The sequence below is a fragment of the Botrytis deweyae genome, assembly GCF_014898535.1.
Source record: "Botrytis deweyae strain B1 chromosome Unknown BDEW_007, whole genome shotgun sequence".
NCBI lineage: Eukaryota > Fungi > Ascomycota > Leotiomycetes > Helotiales > Sclerotiniaceae > Botrytis > Botrytis deweyae.
In genome coordinates this window covers 713703-740412 of record NW_024066214.1, presented here as the reverse complement: position 1 = coordinate 740412, position 26710 = coordinate 713703, and the positions used below count along the sequence as shown (strand labels likewise).

Here is a 26710-nt window from a genome sequence, read left to right as displayed (position 1 = left end):
GCGTTTGCTTGACTCCGAACAAAAACGTACCTGATCCTACTGCTGAATATTCTGAAACAATATGGAAATTCTGATTGAATGTGTCAAGCGGAGTTTGAGTCAAGCGAGATTTTATCAAGAGAAATACTTCCAAGTCAAACATAATCTATGGTGCCTGGACAGTGAATAGATCTGGCTACCTTCCTGATCAATTGCTTCAGAATGATATGTGCACTACCACTCTTGGAGAGTCTTGACATTGGATTATTCAATGTGATCCATGAAATCTATTGAAGTGTTTTTTGTGATGGGGGCCTGTGAATAGAGCAAAATATCACGTCGCGATAATCTCTCTCAGCCAGCAATTCGAGGAGAAACTCGAAATTTACCCTATACCGTGGGCCTTTCTCACGTTTGTACAATCTCATTGTTTTTACCCCAATTTCATTCCACCTTTTGCATTTCAGCCATTCGGACCATTCGGACCATCCGTCACATTCTGGTGGGACATCCCCATCCCAAACAACAAACACGTCGACAATCTCGGGACTCACTCCCAAAAGAGGTACAAGTTGAAGGTCGATAATCTGCTGCAGATTGCGTAGCATCTGCCACCAGTCTTGGGGAGAGTCTATATCGAGAAGATTATCGGAAAGGATTGGGGGTCCGCGACCTCTTACACTATTGTAGCCCCCTTTCTCGACCAGAACATCGAGACAAACTTGTACTTTCAATCCACGATCAACAAATAGTGCACATTGAGGCTTGGGTGAAGGAGACCTGGATGACGGAGATTCAGGTGAAATGAACTTGAGTAAAGAAGGCTCGGGTGAAAGAGGCTCCGATGAAGGAGAGATAAACTTTGGTGGAGGACTCTCTGGTGAAAGAGACTCAGATGAAGGAGATTCAGATGAGGGTGACTCGGGTGAAGCAGATTCAGATGAGGGAGACTCAAGCGAATCGAATTCCGGTGAAGTAGGCATATTTATGTTTCTCGAGAGAACAATTAAGTAAACGAAAATGACTTGACATCCAAAACAAAAGGTTGAGATACTGTTATAAATGTCGTGATTATTAACCAAAAAACACCACATCGATGGAATTCTGAAGCATGGCCCTCAAAAATCCATATTGTTTCAATATTGCATCGAAGCTTCCCATTCCGAATGGTAGCTTGGGCTGTGGAGATCACTAGCTCCGTGAAGGTAGTTCCATATTCATTTAAGGAAGGAGTTAGGTGCAGCCTGACTCCCTCGTTATGGGCCCTGAAATTTCTACTTTTGCACACTAATATTATGCGTCTTTGGGCCGGTTAGTGTTTCTGATTGTATACATTCGTTCTTCGAATTGTTTTGAATGATTCCGATTTGAAATGATAACCATGCATGCAGGCATAGTCAACTTTGTCGGTCTTTTTTCTTTGGTTTGGGCACACCTCTGTATGCCCCGAACAAAATACCTGCCTCGAGAGTTGGCACACATGATCTTCCGTACTAGAATAAAAGACAAGCTTCAAATGAGTTATGGCGTGACCTAAATAACGAGCGACAGCTTGGCAATGTGATGATCGCCGACATCGAAAGCCTCTGGAGCACAGAAATCTGAATAAATTACATCTGAATGCATTCGGAATGAGCCCAGAAAGAGCGTGATAAGGTATTCATTCTTTGGCGATGCAATTTTCTCATCTCGGTATTGCGTTGGTTGGACCAGTAGATTGAGTAACATTGCCAAAAAAGATGGCAAAAAAATCTCCCAATCTCCCAGAATTATCTCAAACATTCTTTAAGATCATAGGGAATCTGGGCCATTCGAACAAATTAATCATTCAACCCTCCAGTCTTCCTGACTTTAAAATCAAAGATAGTCTCATCTGAGTTGTAGTCCATAATCCTAGGTAGTTTTTCCTATTAGGGGATGATCTCTTTGCCATTCACTTTCTCTGGAGAAGATGCAGATCACTAGTTATGATGCGAGAGATTCTGTGACTAAACAAAAGCTGGCAAGCTTTGTTTGTGGTGCTTTTTACGAATCGAGCATTGCAGCGTTTTCAGCCTGCCCAGAATTTTTTCCAGGCTGAATGGCTAACTTAAAGTTGACCTTGTTCATCATTGACATGATATCTAGGAATTGTACGATATAGACCTGGGTTCTCCGCATCAATATCAAGGAAGTCATCAACGGACCAATCATGCTTTGCTGGCCAGGTGAGCTGGGACTGTGATTGGAATTCTTGATATGAGCCCGTTAAATCGACTGGCTGTTCCCATGAAATCGACGACGGCGGAAATGCTTGCTTGATCGCTAGCACAGTTTCACCACAGACAGCTACAGATTCGTACACTCTTGCACATGCTGAAGAAATGTAATTCGCATGACGCTGACGACTTATTCCTTCAATTGTCATAGCTATAAGTTCTTGGTCTCTCAAGTGACTCAACTGAGGGCTTTCAACAATGTTTAGGAAAAGCTCAAAGAACGATATGAGTGGGTCTAAATGAAGCACATTCGAGAGAGCCATGTTGCCACGGATTGATTGTTGTGCCTTAAGCTCTCCTATGATTTCCAGGGTTGTCCTGGAGTCTTCCAGAAGTCGTGATTTGTGTTCAGTTGAATTACTACGAAGCAGTAATAGGACACGATTTGCAAGGAACATATGCCACAATTCAAGTTCGACTGAGGGGTAGCTTTCTTTCAAAATGGCTGCCAGCGCATGGAAGTCTGGCCACTCCTGGTCCAATTGAACTAACAATCTCATAGCAGAACTTTGCCCCGAAGAGTATGGTTTAATTTCAGTATGATTCATATAAAGTTCCCTGTAGATTTCTTCGAGAAAGCAAGCCATTTTGATTTTGGCCAAGAAGGCTATCTTCAATGGACTTGGCTGATCAAACTCCGGCAATGGGACACTGCATTCGAGCAGGTATGATCGACAACCTTGGCTGCATCTGAAGAGCCTTAACTTGTCTATGATATACATAGACCAGAAAAGATTAGTTTGCTCTGGACTTACGAATTGGCCGGGCTGATGGAGGCCAATGGACTTCGCCATTTGGTGAGCTAATGCTATGTGCTTCGCAGCTACTTGATGATCATAGAACTCTCTTGTAACAAAACTCTGAGGACTGTTAGATCCACTCTTGCCCATCTACGTGGGAAATGAAATGAGATCAAAGCTTAAGTCCAGTCCAAGAATTATCACAGTACTGAGGCTCGAATTTTAACCATATCTTTGAATGTTTCGGGATAATCAAAATCACTTACCAATGTAAAAAGAACTTGGATTCTGGCTATCCGCGGCTTGAGAAGAGTGTCCAAGATTGAGAAAGATCTCTTGGCATTATTCAAGAGCATGAACATGAGGTCTTCATCTTTTGAGGGAGCCCCAGGAGGAGATGTCTTCAATTTTGTCAACAAAGAGAGTAGAATTATATTATTGAAGCAAAGAATCCATGTGGGGTCTGCATACCCACAGCCTATACTATACTGCTCATCTATAGCTTTCAATAGCATACCTCTGTCAAAGATTGGCAATGGATCATTGATTTCTTTAAAGTAAAACTCTAGTATAACTTCCAAAAAGGCTCTTTATGGTAAAGCTATAGGCTTGCAATCGCTTTCAACCTCCGACGGCTGTGGCATTGGCAGCGTTTTGGGAAGGTCTGTGAATCTCTGCAGCGTGGATGACACCTTTGGGTCGCTCGCAATTAATATGTCAATAAGGGAAAAATTGCCATAATTTTTGGAGTTGGCTTTCTTTTCGAACCGTACTTTTGTTCAATCAAAAGAAGCGTAAGCGGAGCTCTGTCCATAGAATCCTTCGTCGCCAGCAGCATCCATGAATCGATGTGAAGATCGGTCATATATCCTTGGCTGTGGGCCTGATTGATTGTTTCCAAATGGATCATCAGAAATAGAAGCATGAATAGAAAAATCGATAACCTCGTGATATGGAGAAGCAGTGGAGGTAGAAGATGCGATTGATGAATGGGAGCTGTTCAAATACTGTGCAATTCGAGAAACAGCACCTTCGATGCTAACTACCCTGGTATTCAGGCCATCAAAATCTTCAACTATTTCCAGGTCAATTTATATTCTAACTCGGATTCCGAAGGAGGTGGACTTACAGCTTTCTGTAACATTAGGTCTTTTCTCCCGACATGAAAATTCACATTAGCGATGAGACTTGGCACAATTTGAACATTCCGGGAGTAAACGATCATATCCTATCTTGCGCTTTTTGCATTGATCACACAATTGGTCACTTCTTTGAGAGCTCTTCGTGCGCAACTGACGCTTCATCTCGATCTGCTAGCCACGGTCGTTTGTATATCAAAGAGAGGCTCTCCGTGTTGAATACGCGGTGAAAAGTGGATTAGTATCGAGTGATAATATCTCTTTCTTTTCAATTTGGCTATGTGTAAGGATTAAAAATATGAGGACCTGTGAGAATGATGTTGTACTCAGATCCTGTGAATACCAGACATGAATTCAATATCAATTTGCACTTGATGTACCTAGAATATTGGAGTGAAGGGTATCGTACACAAGTAAGCTTTGTCATCATTTGATCATTAGCTGGTGAGCTAAAGCCCATGCATAAAACGTGACCAGGCGACAATCTCGTTTCCTTTGAGCAACGTCGCGTCTGCGACCACCCCGCTCTGTTAACAGGAAGCCGTAGTAGATGCACATATAAGCACTCAACGATCCTACTCATAATTATTTTCGTAATACTTTTAATGATATTGAGAGTTACAATAATTTTGATTAAACTACCGATACTGACATTTTCAACTACCAAGTCGAAACCAGCAGAAGCTTTATTCCCATCCAAACGAATACCTTACTGTTACCATCAAACAACTCAAGTATCCACCAAATATGCCTTCACTCCGCCGCAGTAAACCCCCAACGTGTCCCCTCCTCGCTCTACCTCGCGAAATTCGAGACGAAATCCATCGATATGTTCAATTAGGACAGCGAATTGACAAGCCAAGAGCAACGAGCTCTGGCTATCTCAGACCAAACGACAATATAATATGGCCCAACGCTTATCAACTCCTCAAAGAATCCGAGTATCGAGAAGAAAAAGATCCCAGGGCGGTGTTCCGGCCAGATGCCGAAGATATCCTCATACTGGCGCGAACGTGCGAACAGCTTTATAAAGAATCAAACCAAATCTTCTACAGTGAGAATGCGTTCTCGTTTGAGGGTACTTGGAGTTTGTATTGTTATCTGTACATGATTGGCGAGGAAAAGCGACGGTGTATTCGCCATATAAATTTCCATTTCAGAGGAATTCAGAGGGTAGATGCATTCAAGTTACTTGGCGAGTGTAAATCGTTAAGCACTCTCAGGATAGGAGTTGGACAGGATACGATGTCTGGTAGTAAACAACCGAAGTTGGATCTAATGACAGCCAGAGGTCTTTCTACATTGAGAAAAATAAGAGGGATGGAAAATTTGGTGGTAGATGTGGTAGAAATGGACCAACCATCCAGCCATACTTACTCGTTCCCCTACATGGGATCGCTGGACCAATCATCCACACATGCTTACTTGTTACCCTACAGAGGATCGCTGGACGTACCCTCAAAGGTTCCGTATTTCATGCCGGGAAAGGTCCAAGAATTTGCAAGGACGTTGACAGAGGAGATGAATTGGAAAGAGGAGACGCCGGAGCAGAATCAAATCCAGGATGTATCATTTGAAGAGGAAGAAGTTCTACAGTCGAAGCCAAAGTCCAAAAATTCCAAACCAGCAGTAATTTCCAGTACTCGAACTCTACTCTCCGGTAAAATTCAAAAGTCGACATCCACACCTAAGGGAAAGGTGGCGAAAAAAGCAAAGACAAGTAGAAAGGGGAAATAAACTTACTACTTTGGCTTCTCGGGATTGGCTACCGTGGGTGGTGGGACATGAGAATCACAAAGAGTTGGCCATTGATGAACGTATCAACTTTCGATATACGCTTGCCATTGCTCTCTCGTCTACATTCATTTGTTTCCCGGCATTGCTTCCGTGAAGCTTCCCGTCGACTGTTCATCCTCCTCCGACGTTTCTTTTCAAATCATCGCTGAAGGAATGAGATGGACACCAACCCCATCTATCCTACGATCTTACGATCCCAAAGACTCACAATCTCTTCAGCCATTGGTTTTCTCTTCCCTTTTTCAATACTCCATGATCAATCGATGCGCAAGAAAAAAGTCTCTCAACCCCATCCCAACTGCTCTCGACGACGAGAAATAGCGTCGAACATAGTACAAGCATTCGTCAGTACTATTTAAATATCGGTACCCTACAACCCTCAAAGAACGATCTTATTATAGGAATAGCCTTGAAATAAGAAGATGTAAGAGTAATTATTATCACTAATAAAAATCAAACCAAATACTATTTCCAATTCCACTCTTCGGTGAAGACGACGTAATCGCAACATGTATGATGACGTTAAAGTGCTAAATACTCTTATGATCTATGATCTATTCTCGCTCATCAACAGAGCTGTTGTATGTCTGAAAAGGGATGCGATCAGACGGCATGACACACGTAACTATCACAGAAGTCTTCACGTAAGATTATTAAAACTGCAGTCTAATAGAAAACCATTAAAAAGAATTTTCAATTGGGATCAAAACACCTCTTTCACCAAACAGCCTCATCTCATACACATGACATCACAAACAAATATGTTTCTCCCCCGATGGACAAATTCTATCCTAATAGTATCATCCCATTCACCATATATCATATTGATATTCTCAAATTTCAGATTTCCTATGTAAAGAGTATGTTGCAAAAGATCCCCAACGCCACAAAAGGGATATATCTATGCCCAATCCATTTTCCCATCATCATGCATGCAATGCGAAAAGTGAAGTTATATTTTCTAATTGACTAATCAACTAATAATCATCACCGCGACTGATCACCTCTTTGCAGTTTGGCCTGAGGACGATTGTCTATTTCTTGTTAGCGATGTTTTTTTTTTTCAACAGGGGATGGAAGGGCTTACATGTTCAAATTGCGCGGTGTAAGAGCCCTTTTTATCGACAAGAGGTGGGTAATCTTGCACGATACCATGGGAGACTAATGCGTTTAACTGCTTTTGTTAGATATTATGCTAGAAGTGTGGGTGAATCCAAACTCACTCCGAGTAGATATTTATCTTGGCCTAAACGATCCAAATATCTTCTGCAGAAAGGTAAGGTACCAAAGTTCTTGTTGATAACATTAAGAAGTTTGCCAGCCGATGCGATACGTAATGGAACGTTGGGGGCATCAGCAACCTTAGCATAATGAGAACATTCGAGCTGTGACTGATTAATATCTGTGACCAGGTAATTCTCATGCATGGACTTACATCATCTCTAACATAACCATTTCCAGTACTTCCGAAAGTTTCAATAGCGAAAACCTCCCCTTCTTCCATCTTTGTCTGGTCATTGCTCTTAACAATCGGGACACTCTTTCCACCGTGGATCTTCCATTGTAGAATATCATGACCATTCAAGTTTCTAATCGGCTTGACTTGATAAGTTTGACCCTTAATCTCAACCTCGTAACTCTCCATTGTCTCCTGAATATGCTCGCCAATTTCTCCCAATCTCGCATCAATTCCGGCTTCCTTGATTCCGGTATTTGTAGCTTGCTTAACCGCCTCGAGAAGATTATCGTACATGGGATCAAATGCAATAGTAAAAGCACTGTCCACAATTCTACCGTTGATGTGAACTCCGAAATCGACTTTCATGACATTCTCATAAGCCAAAACGGTCTTGTTTCCAGCGTTTGGACTGTAATGAGCAGCAATGTGGTCCAGGTTGACACCAGTTGGGAAAGCGACACCACCCTTAATATTATCTCCCTCTTCTAATCCAGGGTGACCAGTCAAAGCTCTCACACTATCCTCGATTCCTTCCGCGATTTCCGTCAAGGTCTGCCCGGGCTTAATGTTGGCTTTAGCGTATTGTCTAACCTGTCTATGAATCTCGGCACCCTGTCGATACTCCTGCAAGAAATCATTATTCATGCGATCCAAATAACGCTTCTCTTCGCTGGTAGTTCGATAGTTATTTTCGTCTCTATATTCGACTTCCTCTCCAACAGGGTACTCGCCGCTTGGAAAAAGGTTCGACAGGAGAACTCGTGGAGGCGACGATTGGACTTTAGGGTTCGCTCCAGCCTTCTTCTTGGGCTTCTTCTTCCTCTTCCTCTTCTTCTTTGCTCCTCCTTCTCCGGCACCTTCGCCATTTACTGGCTCCTCTTCATCGTCATCTGAATCTTCGGCCTCAGCTTCCGGTTGCGCGTTTCCGTTTGCCTTTGCTTCTGCGGCAGACTCCATTACAGCATTAGGGTCCTTCACTGTACATTTTGTTAGATCATATTCCCAAGAATAGAGAGTTCTGGCGCAATCCCCCAAATGAGGGGTTGATTTTTACTTACCCTTCAAATTCTTCAATGCATCAGTAACCTGTGCTGCCATCTTGAATCACCTTATAACAAGACCCTCGAGTCTTGTTCCCAATGCTACAAATATATGTAATTGACCTTTGTATTAATAACAAAAGTCCAGCTGTTGGCAAAATAATGATTGATTGAAAGAGAAATCTAACAATTGCTTTCCCCGCCAAGGTGGTAATGGGTTAAACGTCGGGAAAAGATGTCTCGGTTAGAAGTAATGTTTTAAAACCCTGTCAATTGGAAATCTATGCCGTCACTGGCATTCCAGGCTTAGTACAGCATGTGTAAAGTTCTCATGGAAGTTCTCTCAATTCATCATTTCTTTTCCCTATAATTCCCCAATTCAATGATGAGGAATGCCACTCTTCTTTCGCCCCTCTCCTTTTGTCGTCCCACGAATTCGACCGCAGCGATTTTCTTTTCATAGTACTGCTATCTACAGAAACCCCGCTCAAAACCACTACGAGACTTTGCAAGTCGCTCCAGATGCTACACCGGCCGAAATCAAAAAGTACAATCGCATCCTTTCTCATTTTTAATTGACGCCAATGTGCTAACTCAGTCTCCTCAAGATCTTTCTACGCTCTCAGTAAAGTCCATCATCCCGATCACAACCCCTCCGACCCCTCTGCATCAAAACGCTTCGTGAAAATCTCCGAAGCATGGGCTATCCTCGGTACCCCAGCCAAGCGACAGGCCTACGATCGAGAACACCACGGTCACGGTCATAGTCATGGAACGGGTCATCGTCCACCACAAGGTTCCTATTCGTCTAGCGGGCCAGCAGGTGGTAGACCGGCTAGCGGGTTGAGTAGACGACGAACCCAGTTTCGTGGGCCGCCGCCTAGTTTCTATAGAAGTGGAGGATGGGGAGAACATAGTGCGAAAAGACGAGCTGCGCAGGATAATGGTGCGCCAGGTGCGGAGGCTCCACCGAAGACAGAAATGGGTGGAGGGATGGGAACGGGTCAGATGCCATGGGGCCCGGAAGGAGATATCCCACACTTTGATAAAAGAGCACACACACAAACACATGATAATGTGGATAGAAGGAGGCGACGTCGGATGAGTGAACATTTCATTCCAGCGGACCGAGAAAGGAGCACCTTCGCGAATTTCGTCATCCTCAGCGCAGTAATATCTATGAGCGTTGCTGTACCGTCGTACATTTATGAGAGGATGACAAGTGCAGGGAGGCCAAAAAAGCTATAGTCACATAAACATTGACAAAAAAATAGACCATAGAATTATCTATCCTTGATGCACACACTTCGGTCAATTACAATAAAGACAGTCACTCCGTTGCAATGCTACAATGCGCGTGCCACAAAAAATGATATCAGAATTACACCTCTATTCTACTATCGTACGGCCAACTCCCAAATCTCGAATAATGCTGCTCTATGACTCGAATGTGAAGCTTGTGCCGATCTTGTGGGTAGCTTGGTCGAGCTTTTGGGTATCGAAGGAGGCACCGAGACCAAGGGTAGCACCAGGTCGGAGAACAACGTTGTAGGCAACAGCGGCAACACCACGGTCGTTGATCTTGACCTATAATTTCGTTGCGTCAGCAAAAGTTTTGGAATATTTCTGCACAAATTGCTTACCTTGGCGAAGGAGAGTGGGTCAAGTCTGTACTTGCTAGCAACCTCGAGACCAACAGAGTTGGTGTTCTTGGAGTCCCAGGTAGCCTTGGCACCAGCCTCGACTTGAGTGTTGACCTTGTGGTAGTATGAGGCGGAGAAGACGCTCAAGTTGTCAGCAGCAGTGATGGCAGCACTGTAAGTGGGGGCAGTGTATCCAACAGCGGCGGAGTAGCTGGTGATAGCTGCCTTTTGGACATCATAACCAGCGGTGGCACCAGCCAAGAAACCATCTTGTCCGATAACAGCGTCAACGGTGGCAGTTGGACCCTTGAGGAGATCGAAGAATGCGCGTCCGTGGAAGTTTGGTTGCTTGAAGTGAAGGTTGACCTTTGCGCCCTTCTTTTGGGTGGTAGGAGCGAAAGAACCGAGAATCTCAGCCTTGAGACCCTTGGCAATGGTGTCGTTGATCTCAATCTTGGTGTCGAGAGCGTTGAGAGTGTTCCATGTTTGGGTAAGAGTCAAGCCTGTTCCGCCGGCATACTGGATTAGTAACTGTGCACAACCGGGTTGTCTGATGAGAAAGAAACCAAATGGACTATGAACGGGGAAATATTGTAGAATAGATTGATTAAAATATATACCAGTTGGCTTGTCTGTGAACTTGGCCTCCAACTGCACACAGGAAACTGTCCATCAGCGTTTGTCAAAAAATTAAATTATTTCCCATGTATTCGTACCAGACCACTTGTGGCATTGTCGTGGGTGCTCTTTCCAGTCACTTTGAATGCGACATTGTTTGGAGTATTCGACTTGACCTCAAGTGCGGCAGCAGTGAGGTGGTAGAAATCTTTGTTGAGCAACTGGTTGATATTGAGGTTAGCTTCAAATATTTTGCAAACATGCGCAGCTCTAGAAATATCTTACATCGTTGGACGCCTTGGCGATATCAGTGAAAGCTGGGACAGACATGATTGAAGGATTGGAAGAACTGAATTGATTGAACTTTGGGGATGGAATTCGAGAAAGTTGTACAGATACGGGAGTAAATGAGGATGAAGTTGAAGAGGACGTGGTTTTTTGTTCCCTAAAGAATTTCGAATCGTGAGGAACCAAGCGGCAGAAGTCGGACATGCAACGTGGGATTGTTATTGGTCCAAATACTCATGTGCCTCCTTCCATATGCGACCCCCTGTAAACGACTTCCATTCATGGTTCCGTCTTATGCAACAAAACATCTTTCACCAAATGATGAAATCTCTCTCGTTCAACAACGCAAAAACGAGAAGGATGTTACAAGATCGATCATTTTCACGTCTTGAAGTGGAATTGGATTCGTTCAATCTTCAAATACACCTCAGAAATTGACGCCATATGATATTTATCTGTTTGTTTACATCTGCAAGCTCGATTCGTAACTTTCTACGGCAATGGAGAGCGAAGTCGGTGACATTGAGGGGTTGTGAAACAATTCGCAGCTTGTTACTAGCATTAGAAGGAACCCGCAGTGCTCATTCATCAATACCCCAACAAAATCAAAGTATATTTAAGCCATAAAATAACATCAAACTCAAAATTCCCAGCACAGACTCAAACCGTTAATTGTGCATAAGATGGAATTTCGTGGGGATTCAACTATCTACTAGGTAGGTATCTATCAATGGTTTCATCCTTCTATCTAACTCCACAATCTTTCCACTTTATTGGTAGCTCAAATTTAGAGTCCAAAAGATGCTCGAAAATTAGTGGCTATCATTTTTGTAACCTTTCAATAGATACAACATCCTAGAAGGAGAATCTTCACACTACAATTACTCGTCGTACTTTTCGTTGTGGATGGCAATAGCTCTTCCACTGGGGTCGGTTTGTTTAGACCAAGTTGGGGTCCATCTCATAACACTCTCTGCACAAGATGGTGGGAAGTGCTCGTCGAACATTGTTCGGTACCAGTAACTATTACTCTTGTTAGTATTTCGATTCTCGTTGGATAGGGCAAATAACTTACGCTTCCTTGGTATCTGGAATATCGGATCCCCATTCAGGCTTGGGGTTCTTCATCATCTCATCGGTGACGTGTAGCTCAGCGTTATCCTTGAGAGCATCGATCCATCCGTAACCAACACCGTCACTGAATTGCTCCTTTTGTCTATAAAGAATGTGTTCTGGGAGGTATGGTTTCTGACTTGGATCATCTGATGTGTCAAAAGCCTTTCGGAGAATGTATTTCTCAAGACGATCTTTGGTGATCATCTTCTCTTGTGGGTCAATGTTCATGGAAACTTCGAGGAATTTCTTGTCGAGGAAAGGAACACGAGCTTCCAATCCCCAAGCGGAAGTCGACTTGTTGGCTCTCAAACAGTCAGACAAATGTAAGTTTTTGATTCTGCGGACGGTCTCTTCGTGAAGGGCTGCCTTATCTGGTGCAGCGTGGAAGTATAGGTAACCTCCAAAGATTTCGTCACTACCTTCTCCACTCAATACCATCTTGACACCCATAGCCTTGATCTTTCTCGAGAGAAGGAACATAGGAGTAGATGCACGAATAGTTGTTACATCATATGTTTCCAAGTGGAAAATAACATCAGAAAGCGCGTTCAAACCATCATCAATGGTGAAAGTCATGTCATGATGCTTGGTACCAAGGAACTTGGCAACTTCTTTCGCGGCCTTGGTATCAGGGGAGTTTGGTAGACCAATAGAGAAGGAGTTAAGTTGAGGAAGGTAGGTGAGAGTCGACAATTTGTTATCGTCATCAATACCAACAAGTCCTTCTCCTTGGTCCTCGTTAGCGGTTGGTGTCGCAGTTCCACTTCCGCTCTCAATTGCAGCTAGCGTAGCGGCTTTCAGGCGTAGAGACTCTCTTTGAGCGATGGCAGCCACCAAACTCGAGTCGAGACCTCCGGACAACAAGACTCCGTAAGGAACCTCAGCCATGAGACGCTTGCGAACAGACATTTCAAGTGTTTCTCTCAAAAGCTTGTAATCAATTGGGGTTGATGGAACGTTCTTTGGGTCCCACCAAGATGGCTCGAAATACCTTGTTGTCTTGTCGGTTTTTGAGTCATAAACATGTCCTGGAGGAAAAGCAATGATTTTGTCGCAGACAGGGTGCAGACATTTCAGTTCAGATGCAAAGTATACGGCTCCTGGTGTCTTGCTCGACCATCCTTGGTAGAAACTGGTAATGCCAATGGGGTCGCGTGCAGCAATTGTGCGGTCTTGCTTTTTGTCGTATAAAACAAATGAGAACATTCCGTCCAAATGTTTTGGCGCATCGATATCATGTTCCATGTACTAACGAATATTCAGTCACGGATCCAACTTTTTCCTTCGAATTTCTCACCAGTGGTATTATGACTTCGCAATCGGAATGTGTCTTGAAGTGGTATTGGTTCTTGAGTCCCTTACGGATGACTCTGTGGTTATAAATTTCGCCATTGACTGCGAGTACGAGGGTATCGTCTGCGTTGGTGATTGGTTGCGCTCCACTCTCTAGATCATTGTCAGTTCATGAATATCAAGACAGATTTCAGCGGTGAAAACTTACCAACGCCAACGATACTCAAACGCTCATGCGCAAGAACTACAGTCAATCGATCAGCCAAAGCTCCTACAAGACCAATTTCCCTAGGCGCAACGTACTTGTGTTGTTGGAAATAACGTTTCCACCTAATTATCATCATCAGTCTCAAGTCCAAACATCCCTTTTTACCATAGGTGACTCACTCCAATCTGGTCCACGATGACGAACTCTAGATTTCACAGTCAGCTCTCCATTCCCAGTTCCCTCCTTCGAACAGAATTACTCACTGCTTCGCCATTCGCAAGGCCGTAGGCTTGAAAGCCTTAACATCTGGGTGACTGTACAGTTGTCAATTCTCAAAATCCATCGCGGGGCCCCCACTATCATTAAAAAATCGCACTCCCAATTGTGAAAGAGACAATTGATACATACCAATGACAAGCAAAAATACCACACATCTTGAATTCGTATATGTAAATCCGTTTAATGTGAAATGTAAAATAAGTTCTTCTCAAGAAAAGATGTTCAAAAAATGGGAGAGAAGATAGTTATGTACCCAAATAAAAACTGCCTGTGAGTAATAGTTTCAATGCTCAGTGGTTTTGGTATGTGCATGACTTCCCTTGGCTCCAAAATATTACAAAATTACCTTAGCTCACCTGGGCATGGGCCGATAGTCGGATGTATATTGTGGCAAGGATACCGAAGGTGCATTATGTGGCTTGAGCCCTTTATTTTTACTGATAGCGATTCGGTAGAACCAATAATGTTACAGCATTGCTAATTTTGGTGTCAATTGCCTTTGGGTGAGTAACAGCTAGCTGTCGAGGTTCTGGAATTTTGTGATATCTTTTTCTATAGGAAATTGCTTGGCGGTGTATCTGGAATGCTAGACCATGGGCACATATGGATGGATCGATGGACGCAAGTAGCTTTCTTCACGAGGTGACTCAAAGGACAGAGGAGAATGGGACCTAAGTCATAACACAACAATCAAGTAACGAAAAGGTGGTGTAGATTGAAAAAGCTCATTTTCTTCATTGATTTTCCCATGTCCCATTGAGTAGATACTCTAACTCATCTAGGGTACTCAGTAAATGTCTTTGACCAAAGCGCTGCATCAAAGTAAAAGTATTTCCTCTGCTAGGTACGCCCGTATTGATATCCCCTTATGCTTTGAAAGATTATGTGCCCAATGAACGCCAATACTTCCCGCCAAATAAACCCGTCGCCTTACTACCGCATTTGCATTTCCTTGGTTCCCCTAAGGAGCTGGGTTATCTTTTACGATGCGCTTGATCTTATTCTCGTACGCGGACTTGTCCTTCTTGAAGAGATTGTAGGCATCTGCTTGAGCAGGAGAATCAGGGTTGGGGGTATCGAGAAGTTCTTGGATGCCAAGGAGGATTTGCTTGATGGTGATGGCAGGCTTCCAGCCTTCTTCTTCGTTCAAAATCGAAAGACACACTGTGCCAGAGGGATAGACGTTGGGGTGGAAGAGGGGTGGTGTAAATTTGCCTGGTTATTTGTTAGTTCAGATCGAGTGCCAAATATGAGAGTACTTTGGAAGTCGCATACACTTTGGAGGTTTGGTTGGGTATTCTATGAATTGTAAATTAGCGCAAATCTATAACTATATTGTGGATGACAGTAAAAAGACTCACCATCTGGAAAGATAATGTTCAGCTTGAAAAGACCTCCCTCCCATAGTGTACCAGCCTTGCCAGGTACGCCGCAGTCCCAGATCTTCATGTCAATAGTGTTCGTGGCGGGGTTGCGAATAGGCTTTGCAGAAAACCCAAATGGATGGTCCTTTCGCCATTGCTTACTGTAAATCCCATTAGACTTCGTCCTAGATTTCTGAACTGTGCACGCCTTACCGTTCCTCCGTGAGACGATTAAGACAGAGCGTCATTTTGAAGATGAGGCTAGATTTTGTTCAGGAAAGCGCAAGTCAGACTTTGTGATTGGAGAAGACTTTGTTAAACTGGCTATTGATAAAGACCAAGAGCCCAAAGAGTTAACGCGACCTTTTGTATTTCTACAAATGCAGAAGAATGAGTTGTTATGGAAAGGTTTGGTGGTTGCTAGCTACGAGGCTCAAGATTCGTTAATTTATGAAGCGTCCAGACAAGGCAAAAGAAAGAAGTACAATTCACTAGCTCGGAGGACCCCCACTATCAACAATGCCCGACATCAGAATTGACAGCCTCGGCCTAGTAGTCTTCTCATCTCATGATCTTCATGCCTAAATATACGTCGCGAGACTACCTAGGTATTTTAATTCTTAGAACCCAATATCCGAATATATAAGGTCCGAGTTGTCGTCGAACATCAGTTTATCTAGACAATACCGTTTCCGGCGCAAATTATACCCCGCACTTTCCACATACTGGCCGTATTCATTTCGGCCTGCAGAAGAATACCCACCTTTGAAGATCCCAGCAAAGGATTGATAGAGTTTCCTCTAGCATCTATTAAACATGGAGTCGAAACCTGGGGATCTCGCGGGACTGGCAGAGTCCTCGACAAAAGCCTTGGTTGGCGAATCAAGTACAGTTTCTGAAACACAGGCTGCGGATGCTACTGCAGCGTGGGAGGACGTTCCAGATCCGGACGAGGATGATTTAGATGATCTAGATGGTACATCATTTGATCTAATGCTAGATATGAAAATGAGGTTCTGATGAATTCTTAGATATGCTGGATGAGTTCAACGCTGCGAAGCCAGAATCGAAAGCACCAGCACCAACCTCCACAGCACCAACCACTGGTCCTGAGAAATCACCCGTCGCGGACGATCCTCTTGACGGCGGTGAAGGACTCACTGACGATGATTTCGCAAAGCAGTTACAAGCCGGCATGGCCGAACTAATGGGAGAACTCGAGACATCACCAGAAATGCAGGCACAGTTTGAAAGTATGCTGAAGGAGATGGGTGGATTGGGGGAAAATGGACCAGCACCTCCACCGCCATCTGCGCCAAGACCCGGGCCTTCGAAGACCAAAGCCGCCCCAGGTTCAGCTGGCGAGGAAACATTCCAGGAAACTATTAAGAAAACGATGGAAAGAATGCAAGCTTCTGGGGATCAAGCAACAGCTGCTGCAGCAGAGGACAACTCGGACGATTTACTGGCGGAGATGATGAAGGCTATGGGAGCTGGTGGTATGGACGGAGAGGGCAGTGAGGAGGATTTCTCGAAAATGCTATTGGGTATGATGGAGCAACTAACTAATAAGGAGATATTATACGAACCGATGAAGGAATTGGATGACAAATTCCCCGCGTGGTTGGAGAAGAACTCTGCCAGTACTCCCGCAGATGATCTAAAGCGATACAAGGAACAGCAAGTTTTTGTCAGGGAAATTGTCGCTAGATTCGAGCAAAAGACTTACAAGGATGAGAATGCTTCGGATCGAGAGTATATTGTAGAAAGGATGCAAAAGGTGTGTATCAGCTGTCGTATCATATCGCGGGGCGCTGCTAATTATTTACAGATGCAAGCAGCAGGCTCACCACCAGCAGATCTGGTTGGAGATATGGCTGCAGCGCAAGAAGCTTTTGGGGCTCCAGAAGAAGGCTGCCCAACACAATAAAATACCCATATCTTAGTGATAGTAACTCGTGTATATTAACAAACCAGTGATACCATGACCAATAATCTCAAAATCAAAGACCAAATGGCTCGATCCATTTACCATACCAAAACACCGACCAGGCCCTAGCCGTTTGAAACACCAACGCTAACAGCAAAATCCTCCAATTTATCATAAACAATGTCGTGTCAATATGTATCGGTATGTACCATTATGTGCCACAATCAACTCATCTCCGTATCCATCATTTCATGGTCTCCTGACATATCCATGGATTGGCTGTCTTGGTACGAGATATATGATTCCTGTTGTATAACGTCCATGAAAATGGCATCGTAATCACCATCGTCGCTACCAAAGTGCGTATCAGGCGAAGAACTATTGACATGTCGCTCAACATCCATAACAGTCATATTGTGTTGGTTTGAAAGATGTTGGAATTCTCCTCGCGCCCAAGCAGCTGCTTCCTTGTCATCAATTGGACCAATTTCTTCGTCGAGTGTCGAGACATTCTCATATGCTTCATCCAGAGTTTGTCTTCTTTCGGCTTCGGTCATAGATGATAACAAAGCTTCTAATTCTTCTTCCTCGTTCCTTGCCACTTCCTCGGCCATGACCTCATCTGCAACCATTGTTAACCCAATTCCAGCAAACTCATTCATGAATAGAGTCTTAGATAGAATAAGCATACCGAGACTTAAATTTCCAGCACCGTAATCCAGCTGCATATCCTGCTCATCAACATCAACAGCCCAACCCTGCGCATCTCTAGCTTGTCTTTCCGCTCGCCTCCTTTGCTCTGCAATCCAAATAGTTCTCATCATCTCATCATCACCGCCTCTCGCTTTCCACCTTTTATCCTCCGAATCTTCTCTAACTCTTCTCAAGAACAACTTTCTTCGTGTCTCTCTTCCATCGCCTTGTCCATGCAATAACGGATTCGTCTTCGTTATTCTCTTCGAAAACGCACCATCTCTATTCGGTGAGTGTTTGATTGAATTAGAGTGATTTTTGTCAGGACTTGAGGTTTTGGAAGCACCAGATTCAGGTGACATCATTAAACTATTTTGACAATCACCAGCATGCTGTGTCCTCGTTGGTAAATTCGCGTTGCGGGGCTCCAGCGGCGATACGGGCGGAGAAGATCGTAAAGGTGATGAGGATAATGGCGATGGTACATGAGGTGTATAATGGCGTAGTTGCTTGTGTGCGCTCACAGGAGTCTGCAACATACTGAACATGGTGATGGAGTGCTGTGTAGATGGGAATGGAACTTATGATGTTCTTCCATGCCAATTGATATACTAATGAGACAAAACGCGCCTGCAGGCGGACGCGACCCGCGTATATGGCCCGCACCGCTGATTGTCCAATTGGGGTAGCGATTGGTAGAGATTACGTAAGCGGACTCGTTCTAGAATTTTGGTCTGCTTTTATGGTCGCTGCAACCGCAGTTCAGATCAGAGGAACGATGTTGGAATCAATGTTGGAATTTTTGTGTTTAGGCTTCGCTATTTTCCCACGTCATCTGTCTTGCAATCGAAGCACATTTTAATGTCTAATTTGTTGCATCCATCGATGACATTTGCTACATTTATCTGATACTCAACAAGCCAGATATCTTAAAACATCCAGATATTCGAAGTTAACTAGAGGCCTCCCTCTATCAACCTGCGGAGAGCCTCCAACTCAGCCCTGCTGAAGAAATTTCTGCGCTCTTCTGATCAATAACATCACCCAGCTGTCTAGGCATGGTTTTCTCCAACCTACCCTTGCAGAGTGACCATAAAGATGAACCTCTGCACCCAAATTAGAATGGAACTACCTGGATACCGAGCGATATTAACTTTTTGTCAAATTCCTGTCAAATGAAGACTCCCGGGCGCCTGTGGGGGGCGAATTCTCTTGGCTTCTCAGGCGGTTGGCAGTATATTTGCTCTATCGTTGTCCTTGAGAACAGGTCTTCGTACGTAGCCTTCCAACATAGTGTCATGCTTTGGGGAAGCACTTCAGCCCTTCTCAAAATTCTCGCGCACTATACCCTTTATGCAACGTTTGCCGACGTTTTGAGCGTATTTGGCGGTGGTCTGTTGTCTGGCACATGTTTGATTTCTGGTTCATGTCAGAAATTGTGAGATTGTTGGAGACTGTCACTGCCAGTGTGCTGTTGGTATCTTTGACATTCGCTATTTGGATGATCTTCTCATTCCGAATGGGTTCAAGGCTGAGAGGATGGCCTTTCGAAGTGTGAAGTGTAAAGTTGGTAGATGATGGGATGGATTGCATAATGTACAAAATCAACGTCCGGTTTCGTATCTCCTAACTATAGTGTCTACGATCTATTTTCGTACTTGCGTAAGTGGTTTACGGGTTTAGTTGTAAGAGATGCAGCAAATTTACCCACGTTGTATGTATGTATGATATGCTAGAGGGATTGGCTCACTGTTGATTTTCATTGCTACATATACTTGAGTTTTTTACTACTCTCTATCACATACGACCATAGATTGAAGAGAATTGGACAATCTCTATGTTGTTTTGAGACCTCCACCTTCCCTAGAACAATTTCCCAAACTCAATATAATACTGTTCACCAGTTTTTCGACCTGCAAATCTAATATTGATTTTACTTCGATAACTGGTCGAGCTGGTGAACCCATACCAAGAACGAAGTTCCGATTTTCCTTATCGGGCGGGGTGGGGCATTATACATTGGTTACGGTAGCCTCTACGTCCTCTAATTGCTACCCTCTTGGTGAACACAGGTGAACGTAGCCGATAGTCTACCTAGGTTTCCCATAGACCCACTTCTGAATCTTTCGCTCTTTTAATTGGTGATATTTAGCGAGATCTCTATTCTATCATTTCTATCTTCACTTCTATCCCCTACATCTACATCGATCATCGCAGTATCCTATCTATATTGTTATCGTGCAATTATTCCTCCAACTTTTTTATATCCTTCGTACAAAGGTCGGTGGTTACGGTTCCTCGGTATTTGCTGCTTGGGGACACCCTGACACGGTTTGCACCAAGTCGGTGGTTACGGTTCCTCAGTATCTACCGCTTGGGGACACCCTGACGGTACGTACCAAGTCGGTGGTTACGGTTCCTCGGTATTTGCTGCTTGGGGACACCCTGACACGGTTTGCACCGAGTCGGTGGTTACGGTTCCTCGGTATCTACCGCTTGGGGACACCCTGACGGTACGTACCAAGTCGGTGGTTACGGTTCCTCGGTATTTGCTGCTTGGGAACACCCTGACACGGTTTGCATCGCGTCGGTGGTTACGGTTCCTCAGTATCTACCGCTTAGGGACGCCCTGATACTTTCGGCGCCAAAGAGTCAAGGCTGCTCTCCTATTAGCCTGGGTGGGTGGGATACACACATAGTGTGGGATCATTCTTCCCAATACAATTGTTCTTTGTCATCTTCATAGCTAATCATAACTATAGCGCACAATATAGCGGTTCCAATCGAAATACTTGGGCTGGAGAACCTCCTTACGGAGAGAGTATATATAAAGTGGGCTGATGAGGACGGCTGTTGGACACTAGGTTCTTGCATGCCTGGCAACAAAAAGAATGTCGAAATTATTATGAAAGTGGTCTGCAATTCTAAGTCTAAACGAGATGTTCATATACAGTTCTCAATCAAGGTGACCATCAAGATTTCTGGCAAGCGTCATTACATGTATATGTTATTAGCTGTTCCACCACATGGTGACTTTGAATACGCCTCAGAGGATCTTTCGATACAGAAGCTTAATGATTTATCTCATCTTGATGCATCCGCTCTTCACGAAGCCGGTATAAGCAATTTAGAGCGTATTATTGTTTTAAATTTTGATATTCGATTCGCGGGATTTGTGGTTCAAAAAGAGAAGGAATCTACGACTATCTGTCCCTTTCAATAAAACCTCCAGCAAATTGATCCATGCGATTAGGTCTTTATCTCTCATGAATAAATTTAAGGTATATATTAGACCTAGCGATTATGCGCGGCAACATTTGAAAGAAATTCGCGAGTGCTTGTATGATACAAGTGTAGAGGTTTGTGAATCTGATATGAGGAAGATATACTCTCAACAAGACATTACGCTAGTGAACTGGACGCATTTTAAACATAAGGAACCTCGGGATCAACCACCGCCACGATACACCGCCAAAGATACACAGAGGCCGGCGGAAGTGCAGGTTCCCCGTTCACCATTGATCGCATACATAGATACAAAGTCATCACCCAGAATAGACGAAGCTATTATTCCAGTAACACCGAGTCCTGTGCCGGTGTGCCACGGTATTTTCTCGCCTAACCCTGAAGAACTGTCAGATGTCGGAGAAGACTCGCACCTTGATGATTACAAGGATTCAGGACGTATTGAAACATGCCTTGAAATGGAGGTGAACTCGGATGAGGAATACCTCGCCAAGTCCAATGCTCGAGAACTGGATGAAGAATACCTCACCGATATTCGAGAAACAAGCCAACAACCCAGACAAGACGCTACCTCGGAGGCACTTGGGTCAGAATTTAGGGAGTGGCTGAATGCAGCAGCAAAACTAAATCCAAATGTTCTAGAACATAGAGGACTGACTTCCAAATTACTTACTCTTGGTGAAAGTGTCCGTGAGTCTGATATTGCAAAGTTCGATGCTATCAGACCCTGGTGCTCTGCGCTGTTGTTCTACAACCCGACGGATTCAAGCAGCACCTCCGAGTTGCAAGATTCGATGCATCGATTGCTTGTCTCAGATATGGCTGGGCTCATCAAGTCAATCAACACATTTCAACGTGGTGCTGAAATGACTTTTCTGATGGAAGATTTTTTAAAACTAGGTAGTGCTGCTCGTGCAGGTAATAAGGAGCAGTATACATGTTGTAAAGTTGAATGTCAATTTCGGATATTGGTCAACGAGAAGAGCAGGAAAGGCTTGTCCAGGAAAAGGAATATTTCGGAAATTGATAGAAATGTGCATAAACGAATCAGAACAGCGGCGTAAATGTCAAATGAATGTTTATCTACCTTCAAAACTGTCTTTTTGCTAGTCGGCGAAGGCGTTAATGAACCCCAAATGAGAATTTCTGGGGGCGTCAGATACAGTAATGGCAGATGCTGTTGTGCTTCGAGTCACTCAGGACGATAAGGTAAATATTAACGATGAGATGGAAGTTCACAATCTCCATTCCATTCCATTATCATTTATGCCTGAGGCATCGAAAAAGTAAGTGACGTGATATAGTACAGTTGCCTTAGGCATCATTATCGCTTCATAATTTTGAGAGTCACATAATGAAGTACAAATCGTGCCTGTGTGCGGGTGTGTCAAAAATATGCTTATCTAAGCACGAATCGCGCCTAGAGTGGTCAGAAGCATAGGTATTCTTTACATTTTCTAGAAGATATACAATTGATCTTTCACTATATATAGATGCGACTCCGGCCATAGTACACTGTATTATTCGTTTTAAAACTTATTAATTAGATATTGACTAGTTAGATCTATGTTTCTCGTCTTCTCATTCTATTGAATATACCAACCCTTTATCTTCCTCATGTACAAGCGTCTCATGAATCATCTCCCGGTCTGATACAATCTCGCTTGAATCATCACCGCTTTATGGCGTAAGTTCTTCTATACAAATTATTCACACTCTCCAGGTAGTATGTTCCAGGTGCCAGGGAGTTCACATCGCCAAGAGGCTTGAAATCCTTAGCTCCGTATGCATTCTTCCGGAGAGTACAAGCCTTGTATCGAGTTAGCATTTTATCTAAACGGACTGAAAGCTAGAGACTCACCTCTTCGTACTCTTCGGGTGTCGCGATGTATCTCTGGTTAAGACGGTCCATCAAATTGACTTTTTGGACCAGGTCAGTAAGATCACCGGTAATTTTCATGCCAAAAAGTGAGCTGGCAATGCCACTTCCAAACTAGATGGTGGATTCGGGTCAGTAAAATGCTTTGGGAGGTAAAAAGATAAATTTATCTACTCACACTGAACAAGCCGATGGTTTTGCCTTCTGCAGCTTTGAGATCAATGTTGCTTATCAAGCTAATGAGAGAAAAGTACAAACTTCCTGTGTACATATTACCGCATAAAGAAGGGCCAGCAATGCAAGGCTCGACACACTTCTTGAACTCATCCTTCGTGATTGATACAAGAGTCTTCTCCAGCGTCTTGTCCTTGAGAGACTCCGAATAACTCAACTTGCGAAGTTCATCGGGAATACCTTCCCATTCAGCATCATCGGTTGACAAGAGACAGTCATTGTACTTGAGACGACCGAAGGATTTAGACACTAATTTGCAGTTTGGAGTATGGAATGCCATGTAATCAAAAAGTTCAAGGACCTTCTCGGGCACGCTGCTGGGCTCATCGCCGTTGAGTTTGCTTCTAGCCTCAATTCGCTCAAGTAGATTCTTGTGGCATGCATCCAAAGCACCAATGTAGCAACCAATAGATTCATGGCCGTTCACAATAGGAAACTCGACTTTAGTCTCCGGCTTGTAGAAATCATAAGCATGAGTCATGTAGACACCTTTCAAGCCCGGATCAAGGGACAGCAGTGCATTTGGACCAACAAGCATAGCAACACAACCAGCTCCTCCAGTTGGTCGAGAAGCGGCCTCTTTGTAGAGGGCTATATCGGATGCAACAACAATGGCATCTCGACCATCCCATGAACGAGACTCTACCCAATTGACCGCATTGAATAGAGCATTCGTACCACCGTAACAGGCGTGTATTGTGTCGATTCCTTCGAGACTTGTATTACCATGTGGCTCGAATAAAGTGGTGAGAACTGATTTGACTGATTTGGCTTTGTCGATGGGTGATTCAGTCCCGACTTCAAGACGCCCAATAGAATTTGGGTCGATGTCAAATTTTCGGAGGAGTGAAGAGACAGCTGTTAGAGCTAGGGAACAGACATCTGGTAAATTCGTGAGTATTACATGATTACTGAATTGGCTGATGAGTTTTGATGGTACGAACTTACCCTCTCTATCGGTACAAAAGTTCATGTACTGAAGGCCCAATCCAATGGTATATTTACCAGCTGAAACACCTTGATGTTTTTCAAACAATGTTTGATCCAGACACTTTTCTAATCAGCATCATGAAGCGACTTTCGTGGGAGTGCTTGGAGATTTACCTGTGCTGGGACATAGGTTTCCATTGCTTTAATGCCAACATTTTTTGGGTATGCCATTGTGTGACTATTTTAGCCAAAGAGATGTTTGTTCAAGGTAGATTGGAACTATAAGAGAGATGGGAATGTGTCTATTCGAAATTTAAGATTTGAGTGGCCTCTATTAGTAGTCGCCGCTCTCACATATCACTTCTTTCATTGAAGAGAGTTCTGAAGTCGGCTAAGCTTGAAATAGTTAAGCGGCACATGAGGGGGCTTAGCGGTCGTTAGCGCTGACAACGACCTCGTGGAAATACCCTGTCGATGCAACATGTCTTTTCGGATTTGGATCCGCTTTCACTTATAACGTGATGTTGGGTGGTTGAGATATGCTACTACTATCAAAAGGGTAGAAATAGTATTCCGATGTCTGCTTCACATGAGATTATAGTTGAATGAATATAGAAAGTCGGAGATGTGACAGTAAAATTTGATTTCTCTTCTGAGTCTCTCCAATCTACCAAACGCACCATTCCCATTCTCCAAATTCAGTCCATTCAAAAATCTCTCCTACTTTGCTAGAGAATATCATATGCAGATATAAACTTACTTTTACTTGCTGACCAACTTCTTCTTGCACTGCCTTTTGCACGATACACTAGTACCAAATTATATCCTGGATAAGATGAACATCTCTATCTTAGTACATTGCATCATCTAGGAACCGTTTCAGGGGCCCGGCTTACTAATTATCTCCCGAGAGTACCAAACGTCCGGATGAGCGGGTCGGGTTGTGTTTTGCTACACATACCAAAAGGATTTTGCGGCGCATGAACTTGTCCAAAATTCCACTGTGCCTCAGCCATTGGACAATCCCTGGTCCGCTGAATCATCTCATAAGTATTGTGAAATAAACTCGTATGACGTCGCGATATACTTGCTCAAGGGTCAAATAATCCCTGGTCTGCTGAAAGATGAAACTTAAGTGGGGTATTTATCCGAACCCGAGCCCCATAAATTAAAGGGGGAAGATACCCCCGTTATCTTCCCTCCCTCGAAGAGGAAATCATGGAAGTGTGAACCAGTTGATGGACATCTATTCTGCATATCTCCAATCACGTCAAGACTTCTTGAATAATTTGATAGATTATGGTCATTATGGACTCAGTTAAACTGGACACGAAATGAAATTCTAATGCTGTCTTTGTTATTGAGATGAAGAAGGCACAAAAATAGCTCAGTTAAAGAACCTATTACAAAGCTGCAATTGTGCAAAATAAGATATACTTATCGAAGTGGTATTGAGCAGCCAAAATTATCACTGCTCGTCACACATCCTCCAAGCTAGTCCATGAAATGATTGCACACAGATGAATAGTTTACCAACAAATATGCTCAAAACACAGGCATAGTAAGACTCGAACATATATCTTCTGTACTCACGATAAAGTTCTGGAATAACCTGATCTTTTTCTTCATCATTAAGGAGCCCTGTCTATATCTTAGCTACACAAGACAAGTAAATGGCTTTGAAAAGCTTCCTCGAACGTCAAACGCTTGGGAAGTGAGTCACACTCAAGGCGGTTATCTTGTTTTCGAAATACATGCCTGTGATCTGTCTGTATGTTCGTGCTCAGCTTTGGTAATACTTGAGTTAATCTAGTACAATGTACTAACAGTGGGGGCTGGGTGCAAGATCCTTAGGGTTGGAAAGGAACGTCGTGAAATTTGGAAAAAGAGTATCTTCCAGAACACGTGTGAAGCTTCTTTATTTGTAGACTCCTTTGAAAAATGTTCGAATTGATTGAATCTCCTATTCTGGTGACATGAAATGATAACTAACAGGCAAGAGTATGGAGACACGATGAGACTAAGCGAAAACAAGATTAATCAGAGTCGAGAAAGCATATTCCAATGACATATACTGTGTCAAATAGCAGTTGCATTGTAGAGATTTTTTTTCGAGTCTAGAATCCTTGATTTGCAATATTGTATAAAATGTCCCAGAATTTATTTCCGAACAATGTATCCTCACATTTTTGATTCACAAGAGTGTGGTCCATATCGCACGAGACCGTTTAGAGCTGTCAAGTTATGGACAGATGAGACAATCACTTTTATTTTGACAGTGCTGCTGAAGCCGGAAATGACTAGACTATCACTTTATGCACGCAAAATATTTGCGAGTTGACCTTCAGCCTCGTCTCTATATCACACTTCGCATAGTATGCGTTTTACGTAGAGCATACTTTCTACCATTCTTTGTTTGATGTTTGATTTTAACATGCTACATTATATTACATGACTAGGCGCCCCCGTCATACAATTTTTTGAAAAAAGTCTCGCGTGATTCATGAAATGAAAGAAACAGATAGACATTTCTGATTGTCAAAAGCCCATCCAAACATACATGTATACTAAATAAGA

General features: G+C 43.5%; 13 protein-coding genes across 13 annotated transcripts; 4 read left to right on the top strand and 9 right to left on the bottom strand.

Moving 5' to 3' along the window:
* Positions 1-266: 266 nt before the first annotated feature.
* On the bottom strand, positions 267-962 carry EAE98_003940 (uncharacterized protein; the record flags this gene model as incomplete). Its single annotated transcript, XM_038951560.1, has 1 exon — positions 267-962. One exon carries the CDS (start codon positions 960-962, stop codon positions 267-269), a length of 696 nt encoding a protein of 231 aa, XP_038812033.1.
* A 1106-nt stretch (positions 963-2068) lies between these two features.
* EAE98_003939 (uncharacterized protein) lies at positions 2069-2824 on the bottom strand (the record flags this gene model as incomplete). Its single annotated transcript, XM_038951559.1, has 1 exon — positions 2069-2824. The coding sequence occupies one exon, from the start codon at positions 2822-2824 to the stop codon at positions 2069-2071; it is 756 nt and encodes a 251-aa protein (XP_038812032.1).
* A 444-nt stretch (positions 2825-3268) lies between these two features.
* EAE98_003938 (uncharacterized protein) lies at positions 3269-4281 on the bottom strand (the record flags this gene model as incomplete). Its single annotated transcript, XM_038951558.1, has 3 exons — positions 3269-3378; positions 3449-4052; positions 4197-4281. 2 exons carry the CDS (start codon positions 4279-4281, stop codon positions 3757-3759), a joined length of 381 nt encoding a protein of 126 aa, XP_038812031.1. The 3' UTR covers positions 3269-3378; positions 3449-3756.
* Positions 4282-4863: 582 nt separating this feature from the next.
* On the top strand, positions 4864-5853 carry EAE98_003937 (uncharacterized protein; the record flags this gene model as incomplete). The annotated part of the gene is made up of 1 exon (XM_038951557.1): positions 4864-5853. The coding sequence occupies one exon, from the start codon at positions 4864-4866 to the stop codon at positions 5851-5853; it is 990 nt and encodes a 329-aa protein (XP_038812030.1).
* A 1037-nt stretch (positions 5854-6890) lies between these two features.
* On the bottom strand, positions 6891-8470 carry EAE98_003936 (uncharacterized protein; the record flags this gene model as incomplete). Its single annotated transcript, XM_038951556.1, has 5 exons — positions 6891-6947; positions 7001-7087; positions 7137-7298; positions 7349-8349; positions 8431-8470. 5 exons carry the CDS (start codon positions 8468-8470, stop codon positions 6891-6893), a joined length of 1347 nt encoding a protein of 448 aa, XP_038812029.1.
* Positions 8471-8804: 334 nt separating this feature from the next.
* EAE98_003935 (uncharacterized protein) lies at positions 8805-9660 on the top strand (the record flags this gene model as incomplete). Its single annotated transcript, XM_038951555.1, has 2 exons — positions 8805-8959; positions 9021-9660. 2 exons carry the CDS (start codon positions 8805-8807, stop codon positions 9658-9660), a joined length of 795 nt encoding a protein of 264 aa, XP_038812028.1.
* A 189-nt stretch (positions 9661-9849) lies between these two features.
* On the bottom strand, positions 9850-11003 carry EAE98_003934 (uncharacterized protein; the record flags this gene model as incomplete). The annotated part of the gene is made up of 4 exons (XM_038951554.1): positions 9850-9999; positions 10056-10706; positions 10772-10894; positions 10959-11003. 4 exons carry the CDS (start codon positions 11001-11003, stop codon positions 9850-9852), a joined length of 969 nt encoding a protein of 322 aa, XP_038812027.1.
* An 839-nt stretch (positions 11004-11842) lies between these two features.
* On the bottom strand, positions 11843-14012 carry EAE98_003933 (uncharacterized protein; the record flags this gene model as incomplete). Its single annotated transcript, XM_038951553.1, has 8 exons — positions 11843-11984; positions 12037-13325; positions 13375-13523; positions 13579-13614; positions 13674-13700; positions 13758-13783; positions 13842-13892; positions 13987-14012. 8 exons carry the CDS (start codon positions 14010-14012, stop codon positions 11843-11845), a joined length of 1746 nt encoding a protein of 581 aa, XP_038812026.1.
* Positions 14013-14818: 806 nt separating this feature from the next.
* EAE98_003932 (uncharacterized protein) lies at positions 14819-15469 on the bottom strand (the record flags this gene model as incomplete). Its single annotated transcript, XM_038951552.1, has 4 exons — positions 14819-15072; positions 15133-15156; positions 15219-15382; positions 15435-15469. 4 exons carry the CDS (start codon positions 15467-15469, stop codon positions 14819-14821), a joined length of 477 nt encoding a protein of 158 aa, XP_038812025.1.
* A 568-nt stretch (positions 15470-16037) lies between these two features.
* EAE98_003931 (uncharacterized protein) lies at positions 16038-17151 on the top strand (the record flags this gene model as incomplete). Its single annotated transcript, XM_038951551.1, has 3 exons — positions 16038-16197; positions 16253-17001; positions 17053-17151. 3 exons carry the CDS (start codon positions 16038-16040, stop codon positions 17149-17151), a joined length of 1008 nt encoding a protein of 335 aa, XP_038812024.1.
* Positions 17152-17375: 224 nt separating this feature from the next.
* On the bottom strand, positions 17376-18392 carry EAE98_003930 (uncharacterized protein; the record flags this gene model as incomplete). Its single annotated transcript, XM_038951550.1, has 2 exons — positions 17376-17773; positions 17843-18392. The coding sequence occupies 2 exons, from the start codon at positions 18390-18392 to the stop codon at positions 17376-17378; spliced, it is 948 nt and encodes a 315-aa protein (XP_038812023.1).
* Positions 18393-19536: 1144 nt separating this feature from the next.
* On the top strand, positions 19537-22154 carry EAE98_003929 (uncharacterized protein; the record flags this gene model as incomplete). The annotated part of the gene is made up of 5 exons (XM_038951549.1): positions 19537-19558; positions 20188-20235; positions 20310-20522; positions 20607-21053; positions 21256-22154. 5 exons carry the CDS (start codon positions 19537-19539, stop codon positions 22152-22154), a joined length of 1629 nt encoding a protein of 542 aa, XP_038812022.1.
* Positions 22155-22588: 434 nt separating this feature from the next.
* Positions 22589-24418, bottom strand: EAE98_003928 (uncharacterized protein). Its single transcript, XM_038951548.1, has 5 exons — positions 24308-24418; positions 24152-24254; positions 23148-24085; positions 22952-23083; positions 22589-22900 (listed from the first exon to the last, which is right to left on the bottom strand). The coding sequence occupies exons 1-5, from the start codon at positions 24362-24364 to the stop codon at positions 22763-22765; spliced, it is 1368 nt and encodes a 455-aa protein (XP_038812021.1). The 5' UTR covers positions 24365-24418; the 3' UTR covers positions 22589-22762.
* Positions 24419-26710: the final 2292 nt, after the last annotated feature.